Consider the following 25,439-nt stretch of genomic DNA (forward strand, 5'->3'; position numbering starts at 1 on the left):
TACACAGCGAGCGGGCGATGCACACCGCTTCCGTCCCTCTCCTCAGCCGCGCCGCTGGCAGCCGGGCACAGCCATGAATCTGGGGTAAGGAGGGAGAGGACGAAGGGACTGGCTCACACCGGGTAAAACGCGGCTCCGCCCGGTCCACTCACGGCCGGTCCGGGAGCCTGCCCGGCCTCCCCCTGGGCAGCGGGCCGGTGCCGCGGCTCTGAGGGGAGTTAAGGCGCTTAGTGCCTCGCCGCCGTAAGCGCGGTAACGGGAGCGATGGGAGCGACCCAGCCGAGACGTGCAGCTTTCCGACCCCGCCGGTGGCGGTCCCGACGGCCAGGGGAGCTCCCCCGGCGCGGTGAGGCAGGGACGGCGCCCTCGTCCCGCTCCGGGGTCACCCCAGCGCCCCGCGGCCCCGGCGGCGCCTCCCGCCGCGCTGCCACAGGAGAGCGGTGGGTGCTGGCCTCAGCTTAGCTGCCGTATGGTGCCTCCGCCTCTAGGATTGCAGCTTCGGCACCTGCTCAGCTGCTGCGTTAATTGGGAATTTGCGTACGAGCTTCAGATGTGTTAGGTTGTTTGCAATTTGATTTGTTTTGTTTGAAGATAAGTGTTATTTTGGACATCAGTCTTTATATTAGGTTTTCTCAAGTTAATGCATGGGAGAAGGACAAGCATTTTGGTACTTTCCACTCATACACCTTGCCAACTTTTTCCCTTCTTTTAAAATCTTACAATGGAATCATAGAATCAGAATCACCTGGGTTGGAAGGGACCTTTCAGATCATGGCGTCCAGCCATCAGACCAGCACCAACAAAACCACCACAAACCATGTCCTTCAGCACCACGCCAACCCATCTTATAAACACCTCCAGGGACGGCAATTCCACCCCTTCCCTGGACAAGCCTGTTCCAATGTGTGACAACACTCTCAGTGAAGAAATTTTTCCCGAATATACAGCGTGGACTGTTTTCTATGGAAGCACAATTAAAGACTTTTCTGAATAAAGCCCCTTTCTGGCCTTCAGGGAGACTTGTTTAACACTTTCTGTAGCACAGTTTATATGGCTGGATTATTAAATTCTTGAGGCAGGCGTGTTGCTGTGTATAACAACATGCACAGCAATACACATGGCACACAGCAATACACATGGCACCTTCAGCATGAAGATTTACTTTGTAGCACGCAAATCCAAATTTTCAAGTATCAATAATAAAATTATATCCTCTTCTAGACCTTTGGATCTCTTAGTATTAACTTCTCAGAGTGTTATAACTAAGTACATTTGTCTTTGTTATTAATGTAAAACATCTTAGAATTATCAGATTACTTAATAATTCAGATTCCCCTTTCTGTCTTTCATTTTGTAGTGATGGACTGAAGCTTGAAACTGAAGTGCTGGATGGAAAGCCTAGGCTAATTTTAGCCACTTCGGGTAATTTTTTCAATCATTCATCTCAAGTAATCTTTAAAGCTTCTGGAATTAAACTTAAGATCTAAGCAACATGAAGTACAGCTTTATTGAAATATTTTACAGATTAGGAACAATATTTTTTGCATTGTTATTTACAAGTCGTCTTACTCACCAGCTCAATTCTGAACAGTAGTTTGATAATAATATTCTTCTGAATAGCCTGTCCACTGGTGAACAGTGAGAAATAACCTTGACTGTTAACAGCTTGCCTCTCTAATTCATTAAAAAAAGTTAAGTACTATTATATATTGACTGGCACAACCTGCTAATTTCTGTAACTTTATAGCACCTTATGAAGTAAAAAGAAGCCTCGTGACTCTCTGCTTAATTTACACAGAATTACATAATTACACTTAGATTTCTGACTTTAAAGCAGCTTTCGTATTTGGCAGTTGACCAAATTTTCAATAATTTTCAATAAGCAGTTTATTTAGGCCAGATCTCATTACTACCATCTGAGATAGACTTTTCCAGTATATGTTCATAATTAAGCATTAATAAATTCTGGATTTGTGATTTGTCAGACATATGTTTCTATACAAGCACAAGTCCACTTTCCCTAACGTTCTACATAGCAGTCAGGGTACAGAAATTCTTTGCTTAATGCCCTCTAAATTATATTTCATTTTCTGCATTTAGCAGACAGCTCTCTACTGAGGCGTTACAGGGTATTTTGAGTCCGTAAGGAGTACCAGTCTACTGGAAACAAAACCTTGCCAAACTGCTGACACAGCAATGCTACAGCTTCCACTTTTTACAACCACAGTTCACATCATTGGCTGGACAGGGCCAGTGTCCGTTCCAGAGTGCTCGAAGATAAAGCATTACCTTTGACTTTGAACTAGCCTGGAACAAGCAGTCTTCTCCAGGAATTAACACGTTTATGCAACTGATACAAACAGCACATCCTCAGATTGAATTGTTTCAAAAATTGCATCAAGTTGTATTACTTCTGAATTTCAGTTTTCTGCACTGTCAAATACTGCTCACAGTCTTAAGGACTTCTGTAGTAGCCTAAACTACTCCTCAAGATGTTTTTTTCAAAAAACCCACGAGCGGCATTTTGGAGTTCCAAATTATGTATCTCCTCACTATGATTGCAAAGACCCTATTTATGTTTTTCTCCTTTCCAACAAGAAGTGGGGTTTGCATAGCACATAGAATCCCACTTTATTTGATTTCTGAACGGCCAGAAAGAACTCAAAAAGCAACTTTTACCTACTCAGAGGAGTGTTGAGAACCCAGTGATAAACACGACCACACAACACCCTTACTACTGGATCACTCTCAAGATGTTTCAGGCTTTAATGCTTGTCTCTGCAGGACAACAATTCAGCATACTCCCAAGTTTTAATACGCTCATCTAGGTTGGAAGCTATTCTTTAAGTCTGCAAAACCCCACTATTAAAAGTGTCTTTAATTGATAACGCAAAAAAAAAGGTGTTGGTGCTACCAGTGCAACAGCCACTTCCAGAGCAGTAACTGCGTAGTGCAGCTGAAGAAGCCTTGTTTCCAACAGATGTGTTCCACTAAAATATCATTCCTACTATATTTTCTCCCTTTTCCATTAGCCATACGTACAGGATTTCTTACGTCAAGTACCACATTCCCTCTATTAATCAATATTATAATATTCTTAAGAAGTATAATATTAAACATAGTACTTTATTCTTTTTGAGACCACTACACCTCTATGCATCCTCTAGGATTTGGGTTAAAAAACTGAGGAGTATTTCAGGAGATAGGTGAGGATGGTGTGATTATGCAAGTGTTGTTTCTTTGGGCTGTCAGCAATAGAGACAGATAACATCATGTGGTAAGATGCAGGGACTATCCTGGAAGGATGTGACACAGAAAGTGAACTGAAAAATAACAATAAATAAACAATTAAAAATAAGCCATTACCTCAGGGCTGTAGGAAACAGAATGAATAGCAGAGGAGGATCAGACTGACACAATAATTTTATTAGATCTATGTAAAACTAGAAATAATTACTAGAATATATTTGCTTTTTTTCCAACATGCTTTTGAAGTGTGTATACTGAAATTAAAAAAAAAAAAAAAGTAAAATAATACATTTGGGGCAGATGTTACAGGGAAAGTTCCCCCCACCTTACAGTTTACTAATTTTTCAAGATTGTTTTGCAGGAGGAAGTTGTTATTAAATACTTCTCTCATATGTTTGTGTTTGTTTTCCAAAAGATAAATCAAAGCCTGCAGTGAAGGTGAGTGGAAAAATTGTTTTTTTGGTTAGAGCACACAAATTAATTAGTTATTTTTTAACACGGAAATGTAGGAACACATTTGAACTGTCTAAATTCTTGTAATCAATATTTATGAAAGATAAATATGTACATATGAGACCCTTCTAACTTGGGATATTCTATGATTCTGATTTCTCAGGTTCATAATAGCTGTTAAAAAGGATGAATTTCAAGTTTAATGACTACTTTTACTTTTGCAAAATGCATTAGTTTACTTTGCCAAGAAGTTACAGCAGCACAGGGAATCATCTAAATCAGAACTTTCAGAGACCTTAAAGGGATTCTGGTAAAATAGGGATCTGAAGTGTGTTTAAGTTCCAGTTCAGTGATACAGGTTGCCTCTGTCTCAAGTAAACTGGAATGCACTGGGTTGGGGAAGGAAAGAGAGCAGAAAATGGTCTCAATACATGGGAGATAATTACAAGTGTACATCAAGGACCTTGAAAATTATAAAACTTTAGTACAGAACAGAAAAATCAAGACTGAAACAATACTGGCTGTATGGTAAAAACATACGCCTGTTTAAAGCCAGGCTGCAGAAATGCTAAAGAAAAGCAGAAATAATGTTTATTAATTCTTTCAAATGTCATGCTACCTAAAGTTATTTTTCATACTGTTATTTTTAAATAGTTAAATTTAGGAGTGGTATTCTCTTCCAAGGTATTCCTAGTACTTATGAAGATATTTAATTAGTTTATACTGAGTTAGTGTCTACTTACTTGTTGCTTCAATTTTGTTTCTGTTTGTTACCCATGCGAATTTATTTCCTTATTTAATATATGGTGAAATTTTATTGCTTTAACAGATGGGTAATAAAGCCAGAGCACCTAAACAGGCACTGAGAATAAGGCACACTGGGCATGTTCTGAGGTCAGCACAAAATGCTTGTATCAAGCAGGAAGACTTAACAAAACCAAGGAGTGAATCAAGCTTGTCGATGGCAAAAGGCGAAAAACTGCAAGTTATTAAACACTCCTCACATGAAGCTGCAACTAAAGATCACTCTTTGATTTTCCAAAGAGATAGCACAAACAGATATCCTGATTCAGAGAATCGTAATGTTGTTAAAAAATGTAAACAGAAACCCCAAAACCCACATGTATCAGCTGAAGACCTAAGAAGTTTGGTGTGTTTAACACAAGAACAGCTTCAACAGATTTTGATGACTGTAAAAGATGGAACCAGAAATATCTCTGAGACTCATAATGAAAAGCAAGAGGAAATGGGTAAGATGGTAATAGTTGAATAAGTTAGTTTCATGGAAACAGAGCAAAACATTACTCTTTAACTTTGAATTCATAATTTAAGTCTATTTGCAGTGAAGAGTTGTTACTCTTATGTTGAATGGTCTCAGAGAAAATACTGTTTGCTATTATGGATGTGAAATTGCCTGTTACTGTTAGGAATCAAGCATTTGATAATTTTAACAGTAAAAGCTAAGGAATGCTTGTAAGTATTCCAGTGCTTTGAAGAGTAAAACAGCAAGCAATTCTGTCAATATTTCATGCAAAAAAAGGAACTATTTTACATTGGGAGGAAAACCAGAACTGCACTGTACCATTACCATTAGGAGTTTGAGAAAAAGGAATACCTTAGAGACAGGCCTTTCTGATTTTGTGAAGTTTAGGTCTTGCTATGTGTCTCAAGAGCAGTAATGCCATTTTCCTCTGGCCCAAGATGTAAATGTATCTTTTTCCCTGACTGTGATAGTTTTGTCAGTAGTGCTTTTATTTCAATTTTTACTAAGAAGCATAAGAACCATTGCGTATATTCTGGTATTACATCCTTACTCCTCTTTGCGGGCCTATGGCGGTGGTCAGCTCTTTGCCACCAAGAACAAGACACACTGCAATTCAGTACTTAGAGTCCCAAAGTCTGAGCTCTTAGCTAAGAATAGTGTTTACGCCAAGTCAAGCATTCTAAAATAACCTTTAACACTAAAACTTAAGGTGCCTTAACTATAGAAACAGGGCTGAAAACAGTTTTGTTAAATAGTGGGGAATTTGTGGATTTCTACTGTTCTTAAAGAATTTACTCAATGCTGAAGAAATTGTAATGGTCATATATATATTTGTGTATATTTTTCTATTCTACCATAGCTACTAATGAGGTGTCAGAGGAAAACACTATAGTGTTGCTCCAAAAAGCTTGTGAAGTTTCACCTGTTCCAGAGGAAGTTAACTCTGATTCAAGCGGGAAACAAGAAGCACATCCACAGCCAGTTATGTACGTAGATCCATGGTGTTGTCTACAAAAATTTTATCTCCAATAAGGATTCATGTTGTAATTCTTAATCACAGTAAGAATATTTATAAATATTAATTTAAAAGTTACCTTTAAAATAAACATACTAGTTTTTTTAGGTAAAATTTTTTTTTTTCCTCTCTTTTTTATAGAAAGGATTCGTGGAAGCCTGCCGACATGTTTAGTACCTTGGGTGAAAGAGAAGGGGAGAAAGCCTTATTAGAATTTAGAAAGACCCAATGGAAGAAGGAATTAGGTACTTCTGATATACAGCATATATGTCTGATCATAAATTGAATTACACTCGGAATGCCAAGAAACTGTGTTCCTTACACTCTTTTAAATTTACTTCTATCAGTGCAGTTGCTACAAATTGCTAAGTATGTAGTTTTATTAGTCTCCAAGACAGAGGGGGATTCTTGAATTTCAAAATCTTATGCAAAGATTATCTCAAACTTCTTGCAAGAATGCTTCTTAAGCAAATAAACATTATCACAAATAAATATATTCAGTTATGCTTCGTATTTTCGGAATTACTTGCCATTGACTTTGTCACAGTCCGTCAGTAGTTGATAGCCATTATCATTAACAGATTCTTTTCTTGTTTAATGGGAAGAGCGTCACCCTAATCTACAAGCCTGACTGAATATATCAGATTGCAATTTGAACTTGAAACAGTTTGCAATCCTACCCCATCACCAAAGGGAATCCCTGTAGAAAAATAAAAATGTTTAATGCAGTAGTAAATTCTCTCTGACAAATTAAGTTTTTTAGGATTCATGTGCAGGAGTGTTGGTTTTTGTTTTGAACTGGGGTGTAGACTATCTGGTTTCAGGGTTCAATTTTGCATTGTCAGTAGCTTCCATGTATAGCTCCATTGGTATCAATAATATTACAGTAGTCCAAGACTGGTATAATGAAATGAGGAGAATTTATACATTTGTTATTTGTTAGTTTTTCCTCTTCCCCAGAAACACTGTTAAGCTTCCATTGTTTCCTAGTCTTCTCAGAGATTCCCCAATTACCTCTACATCTCTGGGCACTGACTCACCCACCATCCTCTTAAGAGCAAAGTCACATTGAGACTGATTGGTCAAACAACACTGACTTACTTTTGTAATCCATTTTACAATCAAAATTACAGGATAGGCTTGCATTGCAGCTTTTTTTTTTTTAACAAACAACTGCTACATGTCTGTATTAGGAATTCTTACTAGAGTTTGTGGTTTTTTTTGAAGACGAACAGGTAGCACTGAAGAAGAAACTGAAAGAAACTTTGGAGGGAGAGCTGGGTTATTTCTGGGCAAAACCTGGCAATAATAAAGGCCATAAAGAGAAAGTGGAAACAGCTGACCCAGATAAGGTAAGGCTATCGATAAACACTAAAGAGCACACAGTTTTCACAGCACTGTTTCAGAACTGTTCAACTTGTAATTCATGGAAGATTTTCTTTTCTATATGTAACCAGTAGAATCCAATCTCAGTGCTCTCTTTAAGATATTGCATAGAATTAATTGCAGCAACTGTTTCACACTTGCCTATTGCTCCAATTTGTAACTTCACAAATAAAGATCTTTGTAGCATGAACAACCCATTACTGCCGTTCCATGTTGGTTCCTAATTAAAAGGTATAAATCATTTCCAGTTTTGTTTTGAGGAATTCCTGGTTGTGTAATTATTTACATTGTTCGTGAGCTCTCACATATATTTGATTGCTTACATAATAAGCATAGCAATTTGACTTTAACCTGTCTTTTTCAAAGTCAGCTGTCGCTCTGAAAATGCTTTGTCAGATAAATGTATTATACTCAGATGAGACTGCTTCTCCAGTGAAATTGATGGCTATTAAACAGAAGTTAGGATCATAATTGCTTTTTTTGTGGCATATTTGTCATTCCTAGAACAGTTACCACTCTGCCCCATAAGAATTTGTTTCAATCTACATAATTAAGAAATACTGGATATGAGATGCTTAGTTAAAAGTTTTGGCTGAAGCTTTAATGAATAGCAGCTTCTAGAAGTACAATTTACTTGTTTATTATATGTTAAAGGCCATTTAATACAAACAAAACAGGTGAGCTAAATATATCAAGCCTTAAACAACAGTGGTCACTTTATTTGCAGACAGTGTTTCCAGCTGATTCGATTATTACCACTGAGGAGAACTGTGTCTGTACAGCTGCTTTCACAGCCGAGGCCAATCAGGTTCCACTGAATGTTTCAAGTGCTCCAGCTGGGCAGTCGTCTGATTTCAGTTCTTATTGCACTGCATTTTTTTTAGGGGTAAGATTTTAAATTGCATGCCAGGTGTCTTTACTTACTTATTGACAACAGATGTGTATCTTCCGTAGTTCTTTCAAACCAGAAAAATTCAGTAGACCTTTTGTGCTCCGTCTAAAGACCTGTGGCTGAATGAACGTTTATCAAACTATTGATTCTTTGAAGACTGAGCATTTTCAAGGCTGATGTCAGGAACAGTACTAGAGGTGTGAGCCGAAGTGTTGCTTAGCTTTTAAGTATGTGTTAAAGAAATAGAGAAGTGGGAACCTCTCAGAAATAGAAGACTTTAAAAAAATATATTGCTGGCATAAGGTTCAGGAAGTAGTTTGTGAGTTACTGCTAGCAGGCACTGATTGAGAGTGGGTTTTATCAGGTAACATCGAAAGTTCTCAGTGCCACTGGAGTTCATTAAATAATACAGGTATCCATAAAGAAGCAGGAACAGAAGATGGTATCTAGAATTTACTTGAGACAGATCAGTACGAATTAGATCATGGTACTGAATCTACCTGGAACACAGACTGAGCAGTGAACCATTGGAAAAGGAAGGGATTTTTATTCATGATACATGCAAGTAAGGTTTTTTGGAGCGAGAGGCTGATGGTACAAGTTAGAATGGTAGTCAAGGACTGGCTTATTTAACATCTTTGTAAGAACTGAAGCATTTTCATGGAGCAGACACTTGATACAGTTACAAACTTACATTCGTTTTTTGCGCAATAGAACAGCCCAGTTACGCCTAGCAACTGAAGGTAAAGGTTTCTGCCAGGCCATTATTATGTGGCTAGACAAAGTACTGATTTTTTTGTACAGGGAAGAGACTAGCACTTCTCTTATTTCAGGAAGCTGTGCCACAGGAACGACCTTTTAGTGCTTTGAAGCATGAGCAACAGAAGAAGTGGCTTGAAGAGCTGGACAAACAGAAGGAAGAAACTAAGTTACGAAAAATAGAAGAAAAACTTAATTTATCAAAGGTATCTGTGGTCTAGAGGGACTTTTTGGAATAAGAGAAGTTTTTCTCTCCACTTTTGTTCTAAGAAATAAAAAATGAAATTGTAGACCTAATGAAGCAGAGACAAAGATGTGATTACCTGCAGCACATCCAGGTTTTCACTGTAAGTCCATAGGAGAGTCTAACTGAACATTCAGCCAGTAGCTGTCCCAGCATTTCCGTGGCAGAGAACAGACTGCCATGTGTCTGGTGTCATGTGTTAGAGTGCTTGCTGCAGAGATGAAAACACTGATATTACTATGCTTTTTTTTCTTTCCCACTGTTGTGTGAAAGCACTAGGGTTTGGAAGGTGTTGTAGAGACACTGGCCAGACAGTAAAAAGGACATTTTCTGTAGATTATCAAAGGAGATGAGAAAAGAGAAGAAAAGTTTTAGACAAATACAGTGCATCACAGTGGTGTTCAAATTCTGTTTCTAGAAATATTCTTTTGATACACATATATACACATAAACTTACGCTCCTCTGAAACTTTTTTTAAACACTCATACACCAAAAAGTATTGAAGAAAATAGCCTTACCTTTTTTACCCTTTGGTTTTTCCACGCTGTTGAATGTAGGTCTCTTATGTTGGATCTAGACAGAAACTGTGGCCGATATAATTGCTTTGCAGGTGGAGTACCTAAAGAGACTTTTAATACTACCACTATTGGCAAATGTGGTCAATATCTCTTTTACCTTGGAGGTTCTTCATATAGAAGCTGACTTCTGTCCTTTACATGTTACTATTTGTACTATGTTAGTAGCTTTAAAGCCAGTGGAACACTCTGCATTTTTATACAGCCTGCTACTGACACACTCTTCCAAAGATGCTGTCTTTTGAAGTGAAGAAACATGCAGTGAAGTTGTACTACTGCTAGAATCCCATTTTCCAAATTACTGTGCACAGCTTTAATCCCAGAATTATTTTTTTCACTATGCATAAGATTTTTTCATATAATGAGCTGTTCTGTATCATTAGTGAACAAGAATCTTAGTTATCAAAACTTGATTGATATGAATATTCAGTCTGTGGCCTTCTGGATTAAAAGGCTACAGTTTTTACTCTCAACTGAAGCATTTATAGCAATTACACAATTCCTAGACAGCAATTCTTCATTTTAATTCTACAGTTTGTAGTACTAGGAGAGAGCTTTTCTACCCACCTTCCAAAAGAAACCCCCTGTTGCCAAGGTTGGTTACATACCTACACACAATACATGGCTCTTCATTTCCTGAGTTGTTGAAGGAATCAGATTTCCTTTGCAAATTGAGCTTTTTAACTGTGAAGGGAACACAGCTGTGAACAGTTCTTTATTAGCTGCCTTGGTTTTTAATTTGATAGCTGTGCCATGGGAAGATGGTTGCAGTCACCAGTGAGTTACCTGGCAGCAATCTCACTTCCAGCCTCTTTTTGAAAGGAAGTTAAATTGCACTTAATCTCGTTTTCTTCAACATCTTTTTTTCAGGTCTTGTGTTATACTCTCAACCCTTCTGCATATTGCACCACAGACTTGCATAAGAATAAAATAGATTTTCCAACTACTCTGATCTGCTTCTACATCATAGAGTATTCAAAGGGAACAAAACTCAGGGAATAGGAGGAAGAATAATTTGGATTCTCATTATTTGGACTATGATTTTCTTGCTTCATTTAAAATAGGTGTGAAACTTTTCTGACAGAAGAGAATTTTTGTTTAAGGAAATGATTCCCAGAAATTTTATTAGATTAGATTATGTTAGGTTTTTTCCTGCTGAATGCAAGTTTTGAGGCAGCCATTCTGAGGGAAACAGTTCTGCTTTTAGTCAGAAGAGAAAACCTTAGTACCTACAGCAAAACCAAAGCCCCCTTAGGTAAAAATCTTTTATTAGTGATATATTGGAATGTCTCAGTTGCCAACACTGAACCAAAAAGATAAGTCTGGTTGGCACAGAAGAGAGACTTAAACCCAGTATGTCACATCTACAGCAGACTTTGCTAGGATAGCAGTGGTGGCTGCTACAGGTGGAAGAAACTTTGCTTTATAATGGGCCTGTCTAGCTGAAAATGGGAAGTTAGAGATTCATCTCTCTGCACAAAGCACGTTAATTCTGCTAGAATTGAAATGGAGGGGGGTAAATGTAGGACAGTGTAAAAGATGACACTTGTTACTAGAGAGAGAATATGGGAGAAGAGTATGGCAGGGCAGACAGGGTACTCACCTCTCAACCAAGCAGTTCCCAGTACTATTAGAAAGATTATGGAATGGAAAAGTAATAAGAATTGAAAAATGAGTACCAAAAAGCCTAAATCCATCTTAACTTTTATTTTTCAATTGTTTTTTTTTTCAATTTCTAATTTTTGGGTTTTTTTCCCTGAAAATATCGTAGCAATATGAATTTGCTGACCAAGTATACAGATCAGCAGTATAATTTCTGATCTGAGCTGGCATTTAAGCAACAGAGAGACTTCTGTTTTCCCATTTTGAACTACTGTCTGTATTGTAGCCCTGTAACACAGCGTTCCAAATGTTTCTGTTTGTACAAACTGTGTGTTGTCTGTTTTGTTAACCATACTTTATAGAAATGGTGTAATTGAGCGCATTTCCATTTTTTTGTTGCTTCATATTTATTTAGGCTGAAGAGCATGACAGATGGGCAATGCATTTTGATTCTTTAAAGAACCACCTTAATGCTAATGCACAACACCCCTTAAATGGAATGTACAAAAAGCAGCCTGAAAGTCTTTGCCTGTCACCTGACCCTCAGGAGCTGACTGCTTTTATTCACCCTTTTTCACCTGCAGCTTTAGGCAACCTCATGCCCTCAAAGGTGGGAAATGCAGAAAAAGCTGCTAAAAACAGTGCTTTGGAACACAGTCAGAAAGTCAGGTGAGTGAGCTTTGTAAGGTTAACTGTCTTCCCAGCCTGTACATTTCTGATAACCTCCTCGGAAAAAAAAAAAAAAAAACCAGGCAACATTCTTTAAATCTAATCTTTGGATCTTATTCATTTGGCTTTTGCTTTTTTCAGAAATACCTGTTGTTTCACTTTTGAAAGACACAAATGCTTGCATTGTTCATTAACAACATTTACTGCAAATAGACACAGTTTGCTCCTTACTAAAATGAATTTCATAATTGTAAATTAATACCATGGGATAACAGTACAAAAATATTACTTCAAATCTAATTGGCTGTAATTAAGAAAGGCTTTAGGATTATCTTCTTATGATTAAAAATATTTACATGTTTCTTTGTTCATAGCTTTCTCCGTTCAATGACAGCTCTCCTGGACCCTGCACAGATTGAAGAGAGAGACAGGCGGCGGCAGAAACAGTTAGAACATCAGGTAGACTTCTGTTTCACTAACACTATTTTAATAAGAAAGGATGAAAGGTAGTGTTGTCACATGAATAAAGCATGAGATCTAATACCAGAATCCAGTGAGGTACTTGACTTTTATGCTTCAGATTACATGTTTACAGTTGTTTAATGGTATTTCATTCAGTTAGACCCTACTGTTTTCTTTTAATATTTGTACAGAGATGATTGTATTTCTGTAACTGAATCCTTGCCTCAGAAAATGTACAATGCAGTCTTTAGAGCTCTAGTAGGTTTGTCTGCATTTTTCTTCAGTCTCCACTGTCATCAGGAGGACTGATACTTACAGGTACCCACTCCACGAATCTTTAAACTTTTCTCTACTTTCCTGTCATTTACATTACTTCTGTGGCACTCAAACTGAACATATACCTGCATGTCTCTAGCACAGCCTAAAGAAGTCTTAGTATAAATGTAACAAGCCTGTTCTGGTCAAACTGTTATTCTGCTAAATGGAAATACTAGCTTACAGTATGAAGGTAAAAATGTTTCCTCACAAGAAAATCAAAAGCACTTCTTGTCTCTGAGTATTTCAAACTGCTTTATTGGGCTGGTAGTTGATCTTTTTTTTTCATTTGTCCAGATCCAATTATTATGCATGTATATGGAAGTATATGAATATATAGCTCATATACCTTTAAAGTTAGATCTTTTCATTTTCCTTTTTTTTTTTTCTGATATTACTAGAAAGCAATAATGGCTCAAGTAGAAGAAAAACGGAAGAAGAAACAACTGGAAGAAGAGCAGAGAAGATGGGAAGAACGAGAGGAAGAACAGCGCCTAGCGCGAGAAAAAGAACAAATGCAGAAACAGTTTGAAGAAGATATGCTGAAACAAAAACAAAAGGAGGTGAGGGGTTGCATTTTCTTTAGTGCAGATAGTCTTTAATAATACTGGGTTTAGACAAAAATGGTTCTTGTTCTTCACCTTCAAAATGGTGTTGACTCATCATCTGGAAAATTAAAACTATCTGAAATTTAGACATTTGAAACCAAAATCTGTTTCCTCAATAAACTTACACCACCATACAAATTTAAGGCAGGTTCTTTCTTTTGGACTAGGGCCTTTCTAGGAAGAGAAATGGATAAGAAATGGCAAAAATGGAATAATAGTTCTAAATAATGCAGAAACAGGCATTTTAAAATGCACATCTTAAAAAAAATTCGTTGAAGTGTGTGATCCAATTATTATTATTGGTAACTTGATACCTTTAAGATGCTTCAGTACCATGAACTTTATCTGACTGGATCCAGTGCTTTTGCTCTGGATTAAAGACTTTTCATAATATATTCTGGAAAAGTCACTTTAAAAGTCATTCATATTCTAGAGCACTCATTAACTATTGCTGAGCTTTACTCACTCCTTTCATATAAAAGTTAAGTCAAAAGTAACATTCTGCCCTTTGGTAAGTACATATTTTATATTTGTTTACATTCTTACCTGTTACAGAAGAGTCTGTAGAAGGTTAATAGCTTTGATGTTTTATTCCTCCTTTTGGCACAGTAGCAGCTATTACTGTTTGCTTCAGATTTGGAACAGTAGCAAAATTCCATGATGTCATAAGACAGGGTGATTCCAAAAACACATCCTCCTCTAAAACCTGCAGAAATATGGCTCCAAGGTTTCTCTGCATTTTCTGGACAGAAACATTTAGCAACCAACTGTAGATGCTAGAACAAACTGGTAAAACACTGGTACAGTGATCTTTCTCTAATAGAGAGAAATTATCATGTATATTTACTTTATCTTTTTTTTAAGGAACTTGTCACTCTAAAAACGAATGAGCTTTATCAGACAATGCAGAAAGCTCAAGAATTAGCACAGAGATTAAAACAAGAACAACGCATTCGAGAGTTGGCTCAGAAGGGACATGACATTTCAAAACTTCAGAAGAATCTTTGTGGTGGCAAGTACAAGTCTTTTCATATTCACTTTCCCTATTCCTTTGCTGTTCGTGTGCAAGTTGGTGGTAGTTTGGTTTTTTTTCCCATCTGCATTTGGGTCAGAAATTGCTCCCTTGCTTCACAAACCAAATTTCATTTCAGCTTATTTACCTTACAAAAAAAAAAAATCAGTGTTAACTAATATGGAGAACACTGTATTTTAGTAAGCTTCAAATACTCTCTTACATAAAGGAATAAATATAAAGATACTATCAGGAATGCATAGGGCACCTTCAGACCTACGTGCTGTCGATTAGATTTCCAGTGAAAAAGGGAGAGTATTGGGATCTGAACCATAGTTCTCAGGCTTGCTTTGAGTTCTAAACCACAATAGTCTGATAACTTGATAGCATGGTTTAAATAGAACATACATTACTAAATTGAACTGTTTTACTTACTTTTTTCTAGGTGATGCAGAATTTGAAAATTGTAGTACTGACATTCCATATCAAAGTCATAATTTCTCTGATGACATTAAGAGCCACGTTAATCAGCAGACTTCTCCTCGGAAGGACACTGCTGTACAGACAGGTATGCAGCCCCTCAGTAGAATTACTCTGTTGTACCTCAAGAAAGAGTGCAGATTGTGACACTGTCACTCAGAATGGAATAAAACTAGAAAGAAATACTTGGACAGACACAGGCATGTTGGAATATTACAGTATACCACAGTATTCTTCTAAATAAGTGATATGTCTGTGTAGTTGTTACTTACCAGTTACGGATTCAAATCACAAAGACTGAAATACAGCGTTGACTTAGAGTCATGGTCACAAGCTGTGTAGGACTACATTTATTGAGGCATTTAAACATGTATTTGTAATAGTCATCAGTGTGAATGTTCACAGGTTTATGGAATGTGGTTTTGTATCAAGCAGGGTTTGGTTCCTAATGAATCCTTGAAAATATTGGCAAAAGCATCGTCAATAATTCTTGAATTAGAAAACTAGACTCATTGGAAAATGCTTAGAAAAACATTTGAAAATTCTTACTAAATAGCCAGACAGGATTGTGGGTCCATCTAGATAGAACACTTTCCAGTCTTTATGTGGATATTGTATCACACCATTAAAACCCCAGATCAAACTTGGTCTGCATTTATTAACGTTGTAGATGAGGTGTGACTGAGTAGATTCACTGGAAACTTACAGTCACTTTATGCCTTGTATTTAGAAATTTATCAGCTTCCTGTCCCTTGTGAAGCAGAAACTTTATTTTATTTTTATTTGCTTAAGCAACAATTAATATTTCTGGTTTTGACAGTGCTGGTAGAAATTTCTCTGTGAATTTGGAGTGCTGACACATTAAACAATGTTTTCTGGATTGTTAGTAATATAAAAATTGAACAAAATATTGCCATTGGAACACAAGGATTAGGAAAGTAAGTCATTCCCAGTAGCACTGTGAATATGATCAAACCACCAGCATGATGAAAAACTAAACAGAAGCTGTATTTTGCACCTTACCATTGGGTACCGTGACAGAAACAGAGTTCTACATTTTAAAATAATGTAGCTTCATTTTACTTAAATTTTGCTTTTACAATTACTTGGGTTTCATTCTCCAGTCTTTTTTCCCTTCTTACTGAGTTTGCTTCTACTGCTCCTATCTATCTTCCACATCAAAAAGAATAAAAAACATTATAAAAACTGTAACAACCAACTTTTGAATAAAATCAATAATGGTAGTTGGACAGGCATACAAAAATCAAACAAGTAGTTTGAATATCTTAGACTTGGAGTTAAAATATAGTATTATTTTTTTTTAGATTACTTCAATACTTCAGCATACACCGAGTCAGCCGAGGAAAGAACTGTGTGTTGCGGATCACCTGATGTCTCCATAGAATATAAAGAAACCTCCAGCAGGAAAACATACCAGAAGGAAACGCAGTATATAGATAAGAATAAAATTTCAGGAAAAGAGAGCGGTGGCATTTCGGATGATCTATATGAACAGTATGCAAGAAGAGAAAGACAAATTAAGCCTTCAGAAAAGTACAGCAAAAGACCTGATTGGAACATCAACAAGCCTGGGAAAAGATACATTCCAGCATCAGAAAGATACCCGAAACAGCTACAAAAACAAAGGGAAGAAAACAAATTAAGACGACAAATGGAGCTGCTTCAGTTGGTAGAAAAAAACACCCCTGGGAATCTCTGCCTAAAAAAGGGTGGTTATTCAGACAGGTCTCCTTCACCTCGTGAAGAAATAAACGTGAAGAACAGGGGACACAGAACGAGAAAGGTAACTATTTGTTCTTTAGCAATGATGATGTGTATTTTTAAGACTCTTGTTCTACATGGTTTGCCTGGATGGGAATTCAGTGATGTAACTCAAGCATTGAGAACTTTCCTATTACTACTGTGAGAAACGCCGGCTCACACCTAGAATTTAAAGAGGACAAAGTTGCCAAAGCAAAGGTATAGAAATTCATTATATGAAACAGCGCTGAATTGGGTGCATCTCAAAGTAGAGGCACACGCCCTTTTGGTTTCTTAGGTATCTTTATACTCCTTATCCCAGGCGCCTGAGTTACTGTCTCCCTTCTCATTGGCTGAGAAGTTGGAGCTCACATTCTTCCCGACGGCCTAACCTATTATAGATAAAGCACATATATCTGTTCTACAAAATTATTATTCTAAACACCCCACTATCTGTTTGCCATCACCTGCTGTCCAATATTAGTGGTTACAAGTACTCTGGTGGTCATATCTTCATTAGTTACCCTCCAGGTGGCCTTCGTCCACTTATCAGTCTCCACTGTCTGTTGTCCACTTATCAGTCTTCACCGTCCATTGTCCACTTATCAGTCTCCACTGTCTGTTGTCCACTTACCAGTCTGCCACCAATTTTTGGTTAGCCTTCACCTAGATAACACTTCACAATCAGGAACCCCTGGACAGCCCCAAGGCGCCTCCAAGGATCAGTTGGACACAAGGGATAAGACTCCACTATAACTGAACTACCTTTATCAATACAGACATGCTAACAGAGAAAAGAAAAAAATGATATATCAATTAGCTGAAGCAAAATTCAGCCTGTTTCTCACACTACACTTTGTGCAAAGCATGGTATTACAGTGCTCTTTCACTCTTCATGATCAGAATATATTCAGATTTTGTGACTCAGCTTTACTGTTACTTCAGTCTTCCAAAGTGTTTATTCTTTTTCATTTATTCACTACAACTGATTTATTTTGTAAAGAGGGAGCTTGATGGAAAGCAGTGTGTGGGACAGAACAACAAAACTGACGTGCTCTTTTTTGCTCAGTCACTATGTTTTGGTGATGGTTGGGGTACAGGAGTACCTGTTCAAGAAAGCAATTCTTATTTCTGCAAAGAATATGGGTTACTGAGGATGTACTCTGTTGTCATAAAAATGCATCCTTCTTAGTGGAGTCATTTCTTCTCCATTTGCAGTAAGTGTGTATTGGTATAGCTTGTGTCTGGGGGGAAAAAAAACAATTCATCTAAAGAAAATACTATCAAATATATTTGTGCCTTTTCTCTCTCTCTCTCCCTCTCTCTCTTGCTTGCTCGCTGTTTGCACGTTTGTAGATGTAGATGTTTGCCTGAACACCTCACTTTCTCACACCTTCCAATAGAACAAACTCTGATCTAGAAAAGTTGGCTGCTTAATTCTGGTTTAGCCATTCATTTACTGTGGTAACATACACATATTTTAGAAGCTGTGGATATTTAAAAAAATAAATAAATGTGACAATATGTAACTGTTTCCATAGGTATCTTTAAAGATTTATTAATTTGTTAAACTGAGGTATTGGTTTGTTTGAGATTAATGGTAAATCTAAGTCTTGTGCTTCTGTTATTGAAGGGTTAAAGAATTTTGTACCTGATAAATGAGGCAGTGAATTTTAACATAAGTAAGTGCTGTCTGATACCGTAGGAGGCAGGGGATATGTTAATATTTTTCATTTAAATAGAAGACTTCTACTGACTGTATCTAGAAACATGACCTTTCCTTTAATAATGATTATCTTGGCTTGAACCTTTCAGATTTATAAATGCAGCTTTCCAAGGTCATTGGAAAACATCTACAGTATTTTTGATAGTGCCTAGAGCTGTCAAAGACAGAAAATTGAGGCATATCCTCCTGTAATTTGTTTATTTCAGTTCACAGACACTACAAGCGTCTTTAATGCAAGTCTGTGATAAATATCTTTATCTTGAACTCAGGGCAAACAGTCCTTTTGGAATTTCAGAACAAACTCGTCTTGAAAAATGACAGCTTTCAATACAAGAAACATGGAGCTTTGTATTTTAATTTTGTGGTTTTGGTTTTCTCCTAGGAAGAACAATTACGTAAGAATCATTTGAATGCAGAAAGGTATGTCAATACTCTGCATCAATGAAATGTATAAATACATTAGTACTGACATATATATCCTTTCCTGATTATTAATGTTTTTTAAAAGAATTTAGATGCATCTAATTGTCTACTATTAAAAATACACAAGACCAGACAGAGTAAATGAGCAGTCCTCTCCTCTGAGGATTCTTTGTCTCTACTGTTTGAGAAAATTAATCACATTATTAAGTGTTGTTCGGTTTTGGATTTTTTTTTTAACTGAAGTTGTTTCATACAGATCTGAATCACCACCTGTTCCAGCAGTTAAGAACAGATTACACCAAGCACAACAAAAACAGATCCATGCTTCTAATTTCCTGATGCATAACAACAGCAGAAGAGAGAGAAATGGCAGGAGGGCTGTGGAGCAGAGGAGCTCCCCTCCTCCCGCTGCAGAGGCCAGACCTCCCTCTTCGCAGTTCGTTCCCTACGTTCGAACTAATGAAGTTTATTGTCTTGACCCAGATGCACCAGTGACAAGACCTTCAACACATGACCCTCAGTATCAACAGTTTAACGGTACTGAAATGTATTGTGAATAGATTAATGTAGAAGAGATGTTACAATGATTTAGTTTGATGTGCTACGATTTATTTAATTTGGTATTTATTTTTACTGAATATTGCTGTTACCCGCGTGTGTCACAGCACTGTACAGAAGCCTGTGCAACCAAACGATAATAATATTATTTAAAAACCCCAAACATAGAAAAGTTTAAAAGAAATTCAAAAAAGGCAACAAAATGTATTACTCTTTTATCTATTTTGTCTGTTTAGTGAAGTATGATTGTGCTTCTCTGGTATTATTGCATATAGCTTTGGCTTTAAGAATCTAAGGGTTATTTGACTTAAAGATAGTGATCGTAATCTAGTAGCAACCAAAATGTGATTCTCACAAGCTGTGAAGATCTACAGCTTCAGAATTAAAACAAAATTGATGAAGAGTATTGTCAACTGATTTGATATACATTTACTTTTAGATTCTTACCAAACGCCACGACAGATTTTCAGCTCTGATCATGTTAGAGATCCTCTTCTAAATCCTGATGGAGTTAAAATCAGAGAGAGACAACAGGCAATTCTCAAAGGATTGTCAGAATTACGCCAGGTAAGCAAAAAGTTATTGGGTAAACATGTATGCATATATACATACTGAAGTCAAAATGAGCATTGCAAACTATTACATAGTCAGAAGCATTAGTCTTTAATTCATTTTTCCACCATATACGATAAGCTTTGGGCCCTGTCCTCTACTTCTGCTCTCTATTACTAATTTTGCTTTTCATGCATGACTTCCACCTTTGGAGTCGCTGAGAGAGACTAGGGACTCCCTAGTCCTTAGATGAGCTGTGAAACACTGGAGTATCTGAGGAAACTTGGAACAAAGAGGAATGGCTTTATTTGGTCTCCAGGTTTTGATAGTTAGGGTTGCTTATAGTAAGAAGGTTTCAATGCCAAGGGAAAAAAGAACAGTATTTTAACAAACACTAAGACCCTTATTAATAAAATGACAATTCTGCATTTTTAATGGAAAAGCAAGTCATGACACAGTAGTGTGACTGGTGCAGAAGAGTCAGTGTGGTGGTAATCATGGGTCAGTACTGGAAACACACTGTAAATTGCAAATTTGAAGTTATAAAATCCTTTCAAAATAGCTCTTCTTTTGTTAACTTGTAAAATTCAGGATTTGTCAGTCAGCCAGATTTAGTGAGTGAATATAAAATTAAATTCAGTTTAATAATACACACACAAGAGCTGCTGAATGTAAAAGTAAAATTCAGGATTTGTCAGTCAGCCAAATTTAGTGAGTGAATATAAAATTAAATTTAGTTTAATAATACACACACAAGAGCTGCTGAGACAAAAGGCTGTGTATGTTTGTAAACATGGGTCTATTCCTAGTAAGTAGCTGGTAATGATCAGATCTGCAGGATTGCCCGGAGGATGCTGAGTATGGGGAGACTGACTGTAAGGATCCAGGTGGCAGTAAATTAAAGAAGCACAAAAGATTACAGCTGGTAACTGTGAAGTTCCATATTTTCCTGACTGGAGTCAGAACACCAGAAAATATACCATCAGGCATTTAGTTCTGAAGACAAGAGTGAACGTGCTGCTCACCTGAGGGCAGTGAGGTGTGCCCAGGGCAGGTTCACACCACAGCTCTGCAGAGTCACGCAGTTTCCTGCTTCCAGATGGCCTGACAGGGGACTGCAAGACAAAAAAAAAACATATTTACTTTTAGGTTTGCATTTTGTTCTTGTGGAACACTAAAGATAAAGATGAATCAGTATCTTCCCTTGGTTTGAATGGTTCTGTACTAGAAGTACTTCATTGCTGGTAGCCCTGTTTATTTTTCTTTGCCTTAAGGGAGAAAAAATGCAAATAAAGGGAAGAAAATCTGACAGACTTCAGTAAATAAAGCTACCAGTAGTTAACACTGAATTACTAATTACCTGCTGTGCTTTAGAAAGACACAAGTGCTGCCATGCAGACACCCTGCTTCAGGCACAGGTAAATTCCTTGTGCAAATGAAGGGTCTGGCTCTCTGCAAGGTATTAAGAGAAGTTGTGAGCCAAGAACACTGAAAGGTTGCCAGTTTCTAATGGCTTCCAAATAGGTTTGGCTGGACCAAGTCTTTCCCAGTGCTTATTAACATTTTTTGTTAAATATCTACAACTGTTGAGTATTTTGTATTCAGGCTTCATTTGCCAGTGGTATTTTGTTTAAGAGCAAAGCCAGCTTCAAAGCACAATTTGATCCTTGTCCTTGCAGAGGTGAACAAAAGTCATGGATATTTAAAGAGATTTAAGGGGAAAATATCCATGTTGGCAAACTTAGGAGCTTTAGGACACTTGTGGTACATAGTATATAATCAGGTCCTAGCAGTGGCTAAAATCTAATGTTAAGATTAGTTTCTCAATAGGCCTTGGTTCTGAAAAAGAGTTAACTTAAACCATGTAGAGTTCTTTTTAAGTATCCTGCCAGCTGCAGAATGCATTTAGGCATTACCAGGTGTAACTCTATACTTAAGTATTGTGTGGTCTTGCAGATGACACCTGTTCTGCATCAGTTAATTCAATGAGAAAGGAAAAGTAATGCAGTATTTTGTGTGAAATATAGACAAAGAGCAGAGTTTACTTTTCTATTTCAGAAGATAATCTAGTCTTTCTTTTTTTAAATTATATATACATGCATTTATATATTGGACTGACAGTTTCACAATATATATTTTTTTTCTATTATTATTTTTCACTAAATAGTTGGTGATTCTTTAGCCTTCTTTTGTCTGGGGGAGTTGACAGGTAGTTTGCCCAGTCTTTAGCCTTTGAAATACACACCCAGCCAGAGTGAGAGATGGAGACAACGGGGCTGGGGCTGAACCGCAGAAGAGGCCGGTGCTCACAGGGCAGCTGGGGGCCTTCCTCTGCCAAAGGGAGGGAGAGTCCCTCCCTGCATCTGGTACCAGACAGCAGGTCTCTTCCACCATTCCAGGTGACAGCAGTAATAGGAACTATCAACAGCCTTCCTCGCTGAAACCAAACTTTGAACCCAAGTGAAACTTTTTGAAGAAGGGCCAAAGTTTAGCAAAAAGGACAAAACCCCCAGCACCAGTCAGTCCGTACCGCAGCAGCTTACTTCTAAGGCAAGAGAACCACTGGAGCCTACGATGGCTGAGGGATCTTGCTGGCCACCAGCAGGCTGCCCAGGGACATGCAGAGAAAGCCCTCACGGCTTGTCCCTGGGTAGATATTTCACATATTACTTTTTTTTTCCAGGCCCTTTATATTACTTTTGCAAACCACGCGATAGACTTCGTTCCAGTTCTCAGCGTTACTTACTTGTTTCTCACCTCAGCTCTGGGTTGACTTAGGGCAGTTTATTGCATGACTTTGTGTTGTAACAGGCTCCTAAATGCAGAATATAATAAAAGTGACCCGTTAATAGAAACAGCAGATACTGTTGATAGTTAAAAAGCAACTCATCGATGGACTGAAAGCAGGCAGCTGCGGCTTTTGGAGGGATGCAAAGTGAAGTCCAGCAGGGTCCTTTGCTGACTGAAGCCCGTTCTCCAGGCCCTCTCTCCCCTTCTGTCCCACCAGGAATATCCTGTCTAAATTCTGGTAGGTCCTGCTGGGCCTGCACTAGGTCTGTACTGAGCTGTGCCAGCAGCCTGTGACCTTCTCTTCGAGAAAGATCTTGCAACAAACTCTGACAAAAAAGACCATTGTCACTTATCCTTGTGGTTTTTTTTAAGTTGTGTATTTAAAAAGCATTGAGCCATTAACAAGTAAATTGTTCTAAAATATGAAGTCATAACACTTTATTAGCTCAGGCTGCACGAGGAAGACATTCACATTTATATTCCATTATTTCAGGGCCTCCTGCAGAAGCAGAAGGAGTTGGAGTCTGCTCTGATTCCTGCTCTAGCGCCAGAAGAGAACTTCATTTCGCCATTTTGAGAGGTACATAGGAACAGTCGGAATTCTTAAAATGTAAATGCACAGCACTTTGTTTGCTACTATAATTAATTACAAAAATCTGTATCTTTTTTATGAAAGATTTAAATTATGTGAATTTTGATAATTACAGGGTCATTTTTCATATTGAAGATACATTTAGCTAATGATGGCGTGTCTGTTTAGAATGGTCTTCATGCTGCCTGAAGACTTATGTCCTTTTAATATAAATCACCAAAACATAGTATAAAAATGTTACATGGGGTTTTGTAGAACTCAGTGTATGTATTTTGATAAATAAAAAGATTAAAACGTATTCTGAATGGCTTGGGTAGACTTTGTTGGTATTTTGAACCATATGGAATTGCTTGCACTTCTCTAAAACTAAAAGCTGTCTGATTAGTTAATGAGTATTAACTCAACCAATCCCAAATTTTAAAACCACAAAAGCGCTGACTAAACTTTTCCTCCCCTCTCAGTCAAACAGAAGAGCAGCTCTTAACGTGACAGTGAGCTGGGCCCAAGGCAGTAGAACTCAGTTTAAGAAGTTTTCTTACCAACAAGGTCTCAACAGACAATATTCAATGCTTCCAGTCAGAATTAAAGGTTTAATTCTGATTAATTTGCTTTTAGTCTTCAAAAGACAGGATAATCTGGGATAAAACAGTTTGTCTTCTAGATGTCTCTGAAGACGCGTACCCGAGTGGATGGTGGGGGTTCTGTGGTGACAAGTGGCACAGAACCTCCAGCAGCAGCTGCTCCCAGCCAGAACCTGGGGGTGCAGGGATGAAGGTGCCCTCTGGGCTGTGGGGCCGGGCAGGCGCTGGGGGACGATCCACACTTGGTGTAAGAGGAGGTAGAACAGCTCTTCACCAATCCATTACGGTTTCTTGATACTGCAAGGGAGGTCTTTTTTGGAAAAAAGATGATTCTTTATGTGCCACGTTTGGTGGGAGGGGAACAGCTGCTACACTAGTCTGGTACTGGCCTGTTCTTAATATAAAAAAATACATCCAACAACTGTTAATAGAAGGAAAGGCATTCAACTTTAGGGGTAGTTCTGTGGGGTAGGTTTGTTTGTTTCAAAAGCTGACCCGGCCTGTTCTTAATCTAAACAAATACATCCAACAACTGTTAATGGAAGGAAAGACATTCAACTTTAGGGGTAGTTCTGGGGGGTAGGTTTGTTTGTTTCAAAAGCTGACCTTTTTTAACCAATTCTATTTTTCCCAACTAATGTTGTGAATCTCGAATCGTGTAGTTTCAAATACATCACCTGGTACTAAACCCCACGGCCCACACAAAAGCACTACAGTCAAACTGCGGACAGGAAAAAAACCACAAACCCAAACATCTGACTTTGGACAACCTGAAGACCAGAGCAGTGTGTGACAACCCAGCTGTGGAGTAACCAGGGAGGGCTGTTTACCACCAGCTGCTGTTGTCCAGGAGCCGGAGGCAGAAGCTGATGTACAAAATGAGCCAATTAATTACGAGAGAACCGCTGGGGAAAAGTAAGTTTATAACTCAGCAGCTGTGAAATTAAAAAGGACAAGATTAAGAAGCAGATAAAACTCTGTTCTTAGAACAATGCTAAGACTGAGGTTTTTCTAATGCAAATTGAACTACCCCAGTCATTAAAACCAGGTTTGTCCTCTCATTACAGTCATTACAATGGCCAGATGGAAGGTGTGAGATGGCTGTGAGGGTGCTGCAGGAGCTTGGAGTATCAAAGTCAGACGCAAAAATAATTGCTATTGACAAAATAAAATGTGGGTATTTCTCACATACTTTGAAAACAATATAAAAACCACAGACAATGCCATGTGTCAGCAAGTCCCTTGTGCACTAACAGTTTATTTTATTTTTGTAATGGAACTGCACCATTGGTTACTCTACTTGAGGTATTTAGCCAAAATCCAGTATATAGTCATTAAAATAACTACACTGCCTTAGAGCTATGTAAAAACATTTGTACAAAATTTGTGTCAAATGTCAAATAAATACATAAGTTTTGATATTTATGTAAAGAAAAAAAGTGATTTAGATACTCTTACAGTTAAAAAAAA

At 37.7% G+C, this 25,439-nt stretch overlaps 1 protein-coding gene across 9 annotated transcripts; it reads left to right on the forward strand.

Moving 5' to 3' along the window:
- Nucleotides 1-25,157, forward strand: CCDC66 (coiled-coil domain containing 66). 9 transcript variants are annotated; one of them, XR_001412180.1, is made up of 21 exons: nucleotides 1-84; nucleotides 1,358-1,422; nucleotides 3,665-3,687; nucleotides 4,532-4,952; nucleotides 5,826-5,952; nucleotides 6,123-6,226; nucleotides 7,209-7,333; nucleotides 8,095-8,253; nucleotides 9,093-9,224; nucleotides 11,856-12,109; nucleotides 12,484-12,568; nucleotides 13,288-13,449; nucleotides 14,359-14,506; nucleotides 14,952-15,074; nucleotides 16,312-16,790; nucleotides 18,856-18,893; nucleotides 19,153-19,433; nucleotides 19,894-20,021; nucleotides 23,290-23,376; nucleotides 24,632-24,884; nucleotides 25,037-25,157. XR_001412180.1 is itself a non-coding variant. In XM_014943211.1 (20 exons), exons 1-19 carry the CDS (start codon nucleotides 74-76, stop codon nucleotides 23,371-23,373), a joined length of 2,949 nt encoding a protein of 982 aa, XP_014798697.1. In that variant the 5' UTR covers nucleotides 1-73; the 3' UTR covers nucleotides 23,374-23,376; nucleotides 24,632-25,085. The 9 variants fall into 9 exon arrangements, 8 of the variants coding, with proteins under 8 accessions (XP_014798697.1, XP_014798701.1, XP_014798702.1 ...); XM_014943211.1 differs by having other exon boundaries at nucleotides 24,632-25,085; XM_014943210.1 differs by lacking the exons at nucleotides 24,632-24,884; nucleotides 25,037-25,157 and having other exon boundaries at nucleotides 2-84; nucleotides 23,290-23,686.
- The last annotated feature ends 282 nt before the right edge of the window (nucleotides 25,158-25,439 follow it).

This window comes from Calidris pugnax, unplaced genomic scaffold, assembly GCF_001431845.1.
Source record: "Calidris pugnax isolate Ruff unplaced genomic scaffold, ASM143184v1 scaffold128, whole genome shotgun sequence".
Classification (NCBI taxonomy): Eukaryota; Metazoa; Chordata; class Aves; order Charadriiformes; family Scolopacidae; genus Calidris; species Calidris pugnax.

Bases quoted from the DNA above. Each gene is read 5' to 3' on its own strand.
- CCDC66 (XM_014943211.1), top strand. The intron at 1,423-3,664 runs GTAATTTTTTCA...GTTTTCCAAAAG, and splicing joins GCTAATTTTAGCCACTTCGG to ATAAATCAAAGCCTGCAGTG. The intron at 16,791-18,855 runs GTAACTATTTGT...GTTTTCTCCTAG, and splicing joins GGGGACACAGAACGAGAAAG to GAAGAACAATTACGTAAGAA.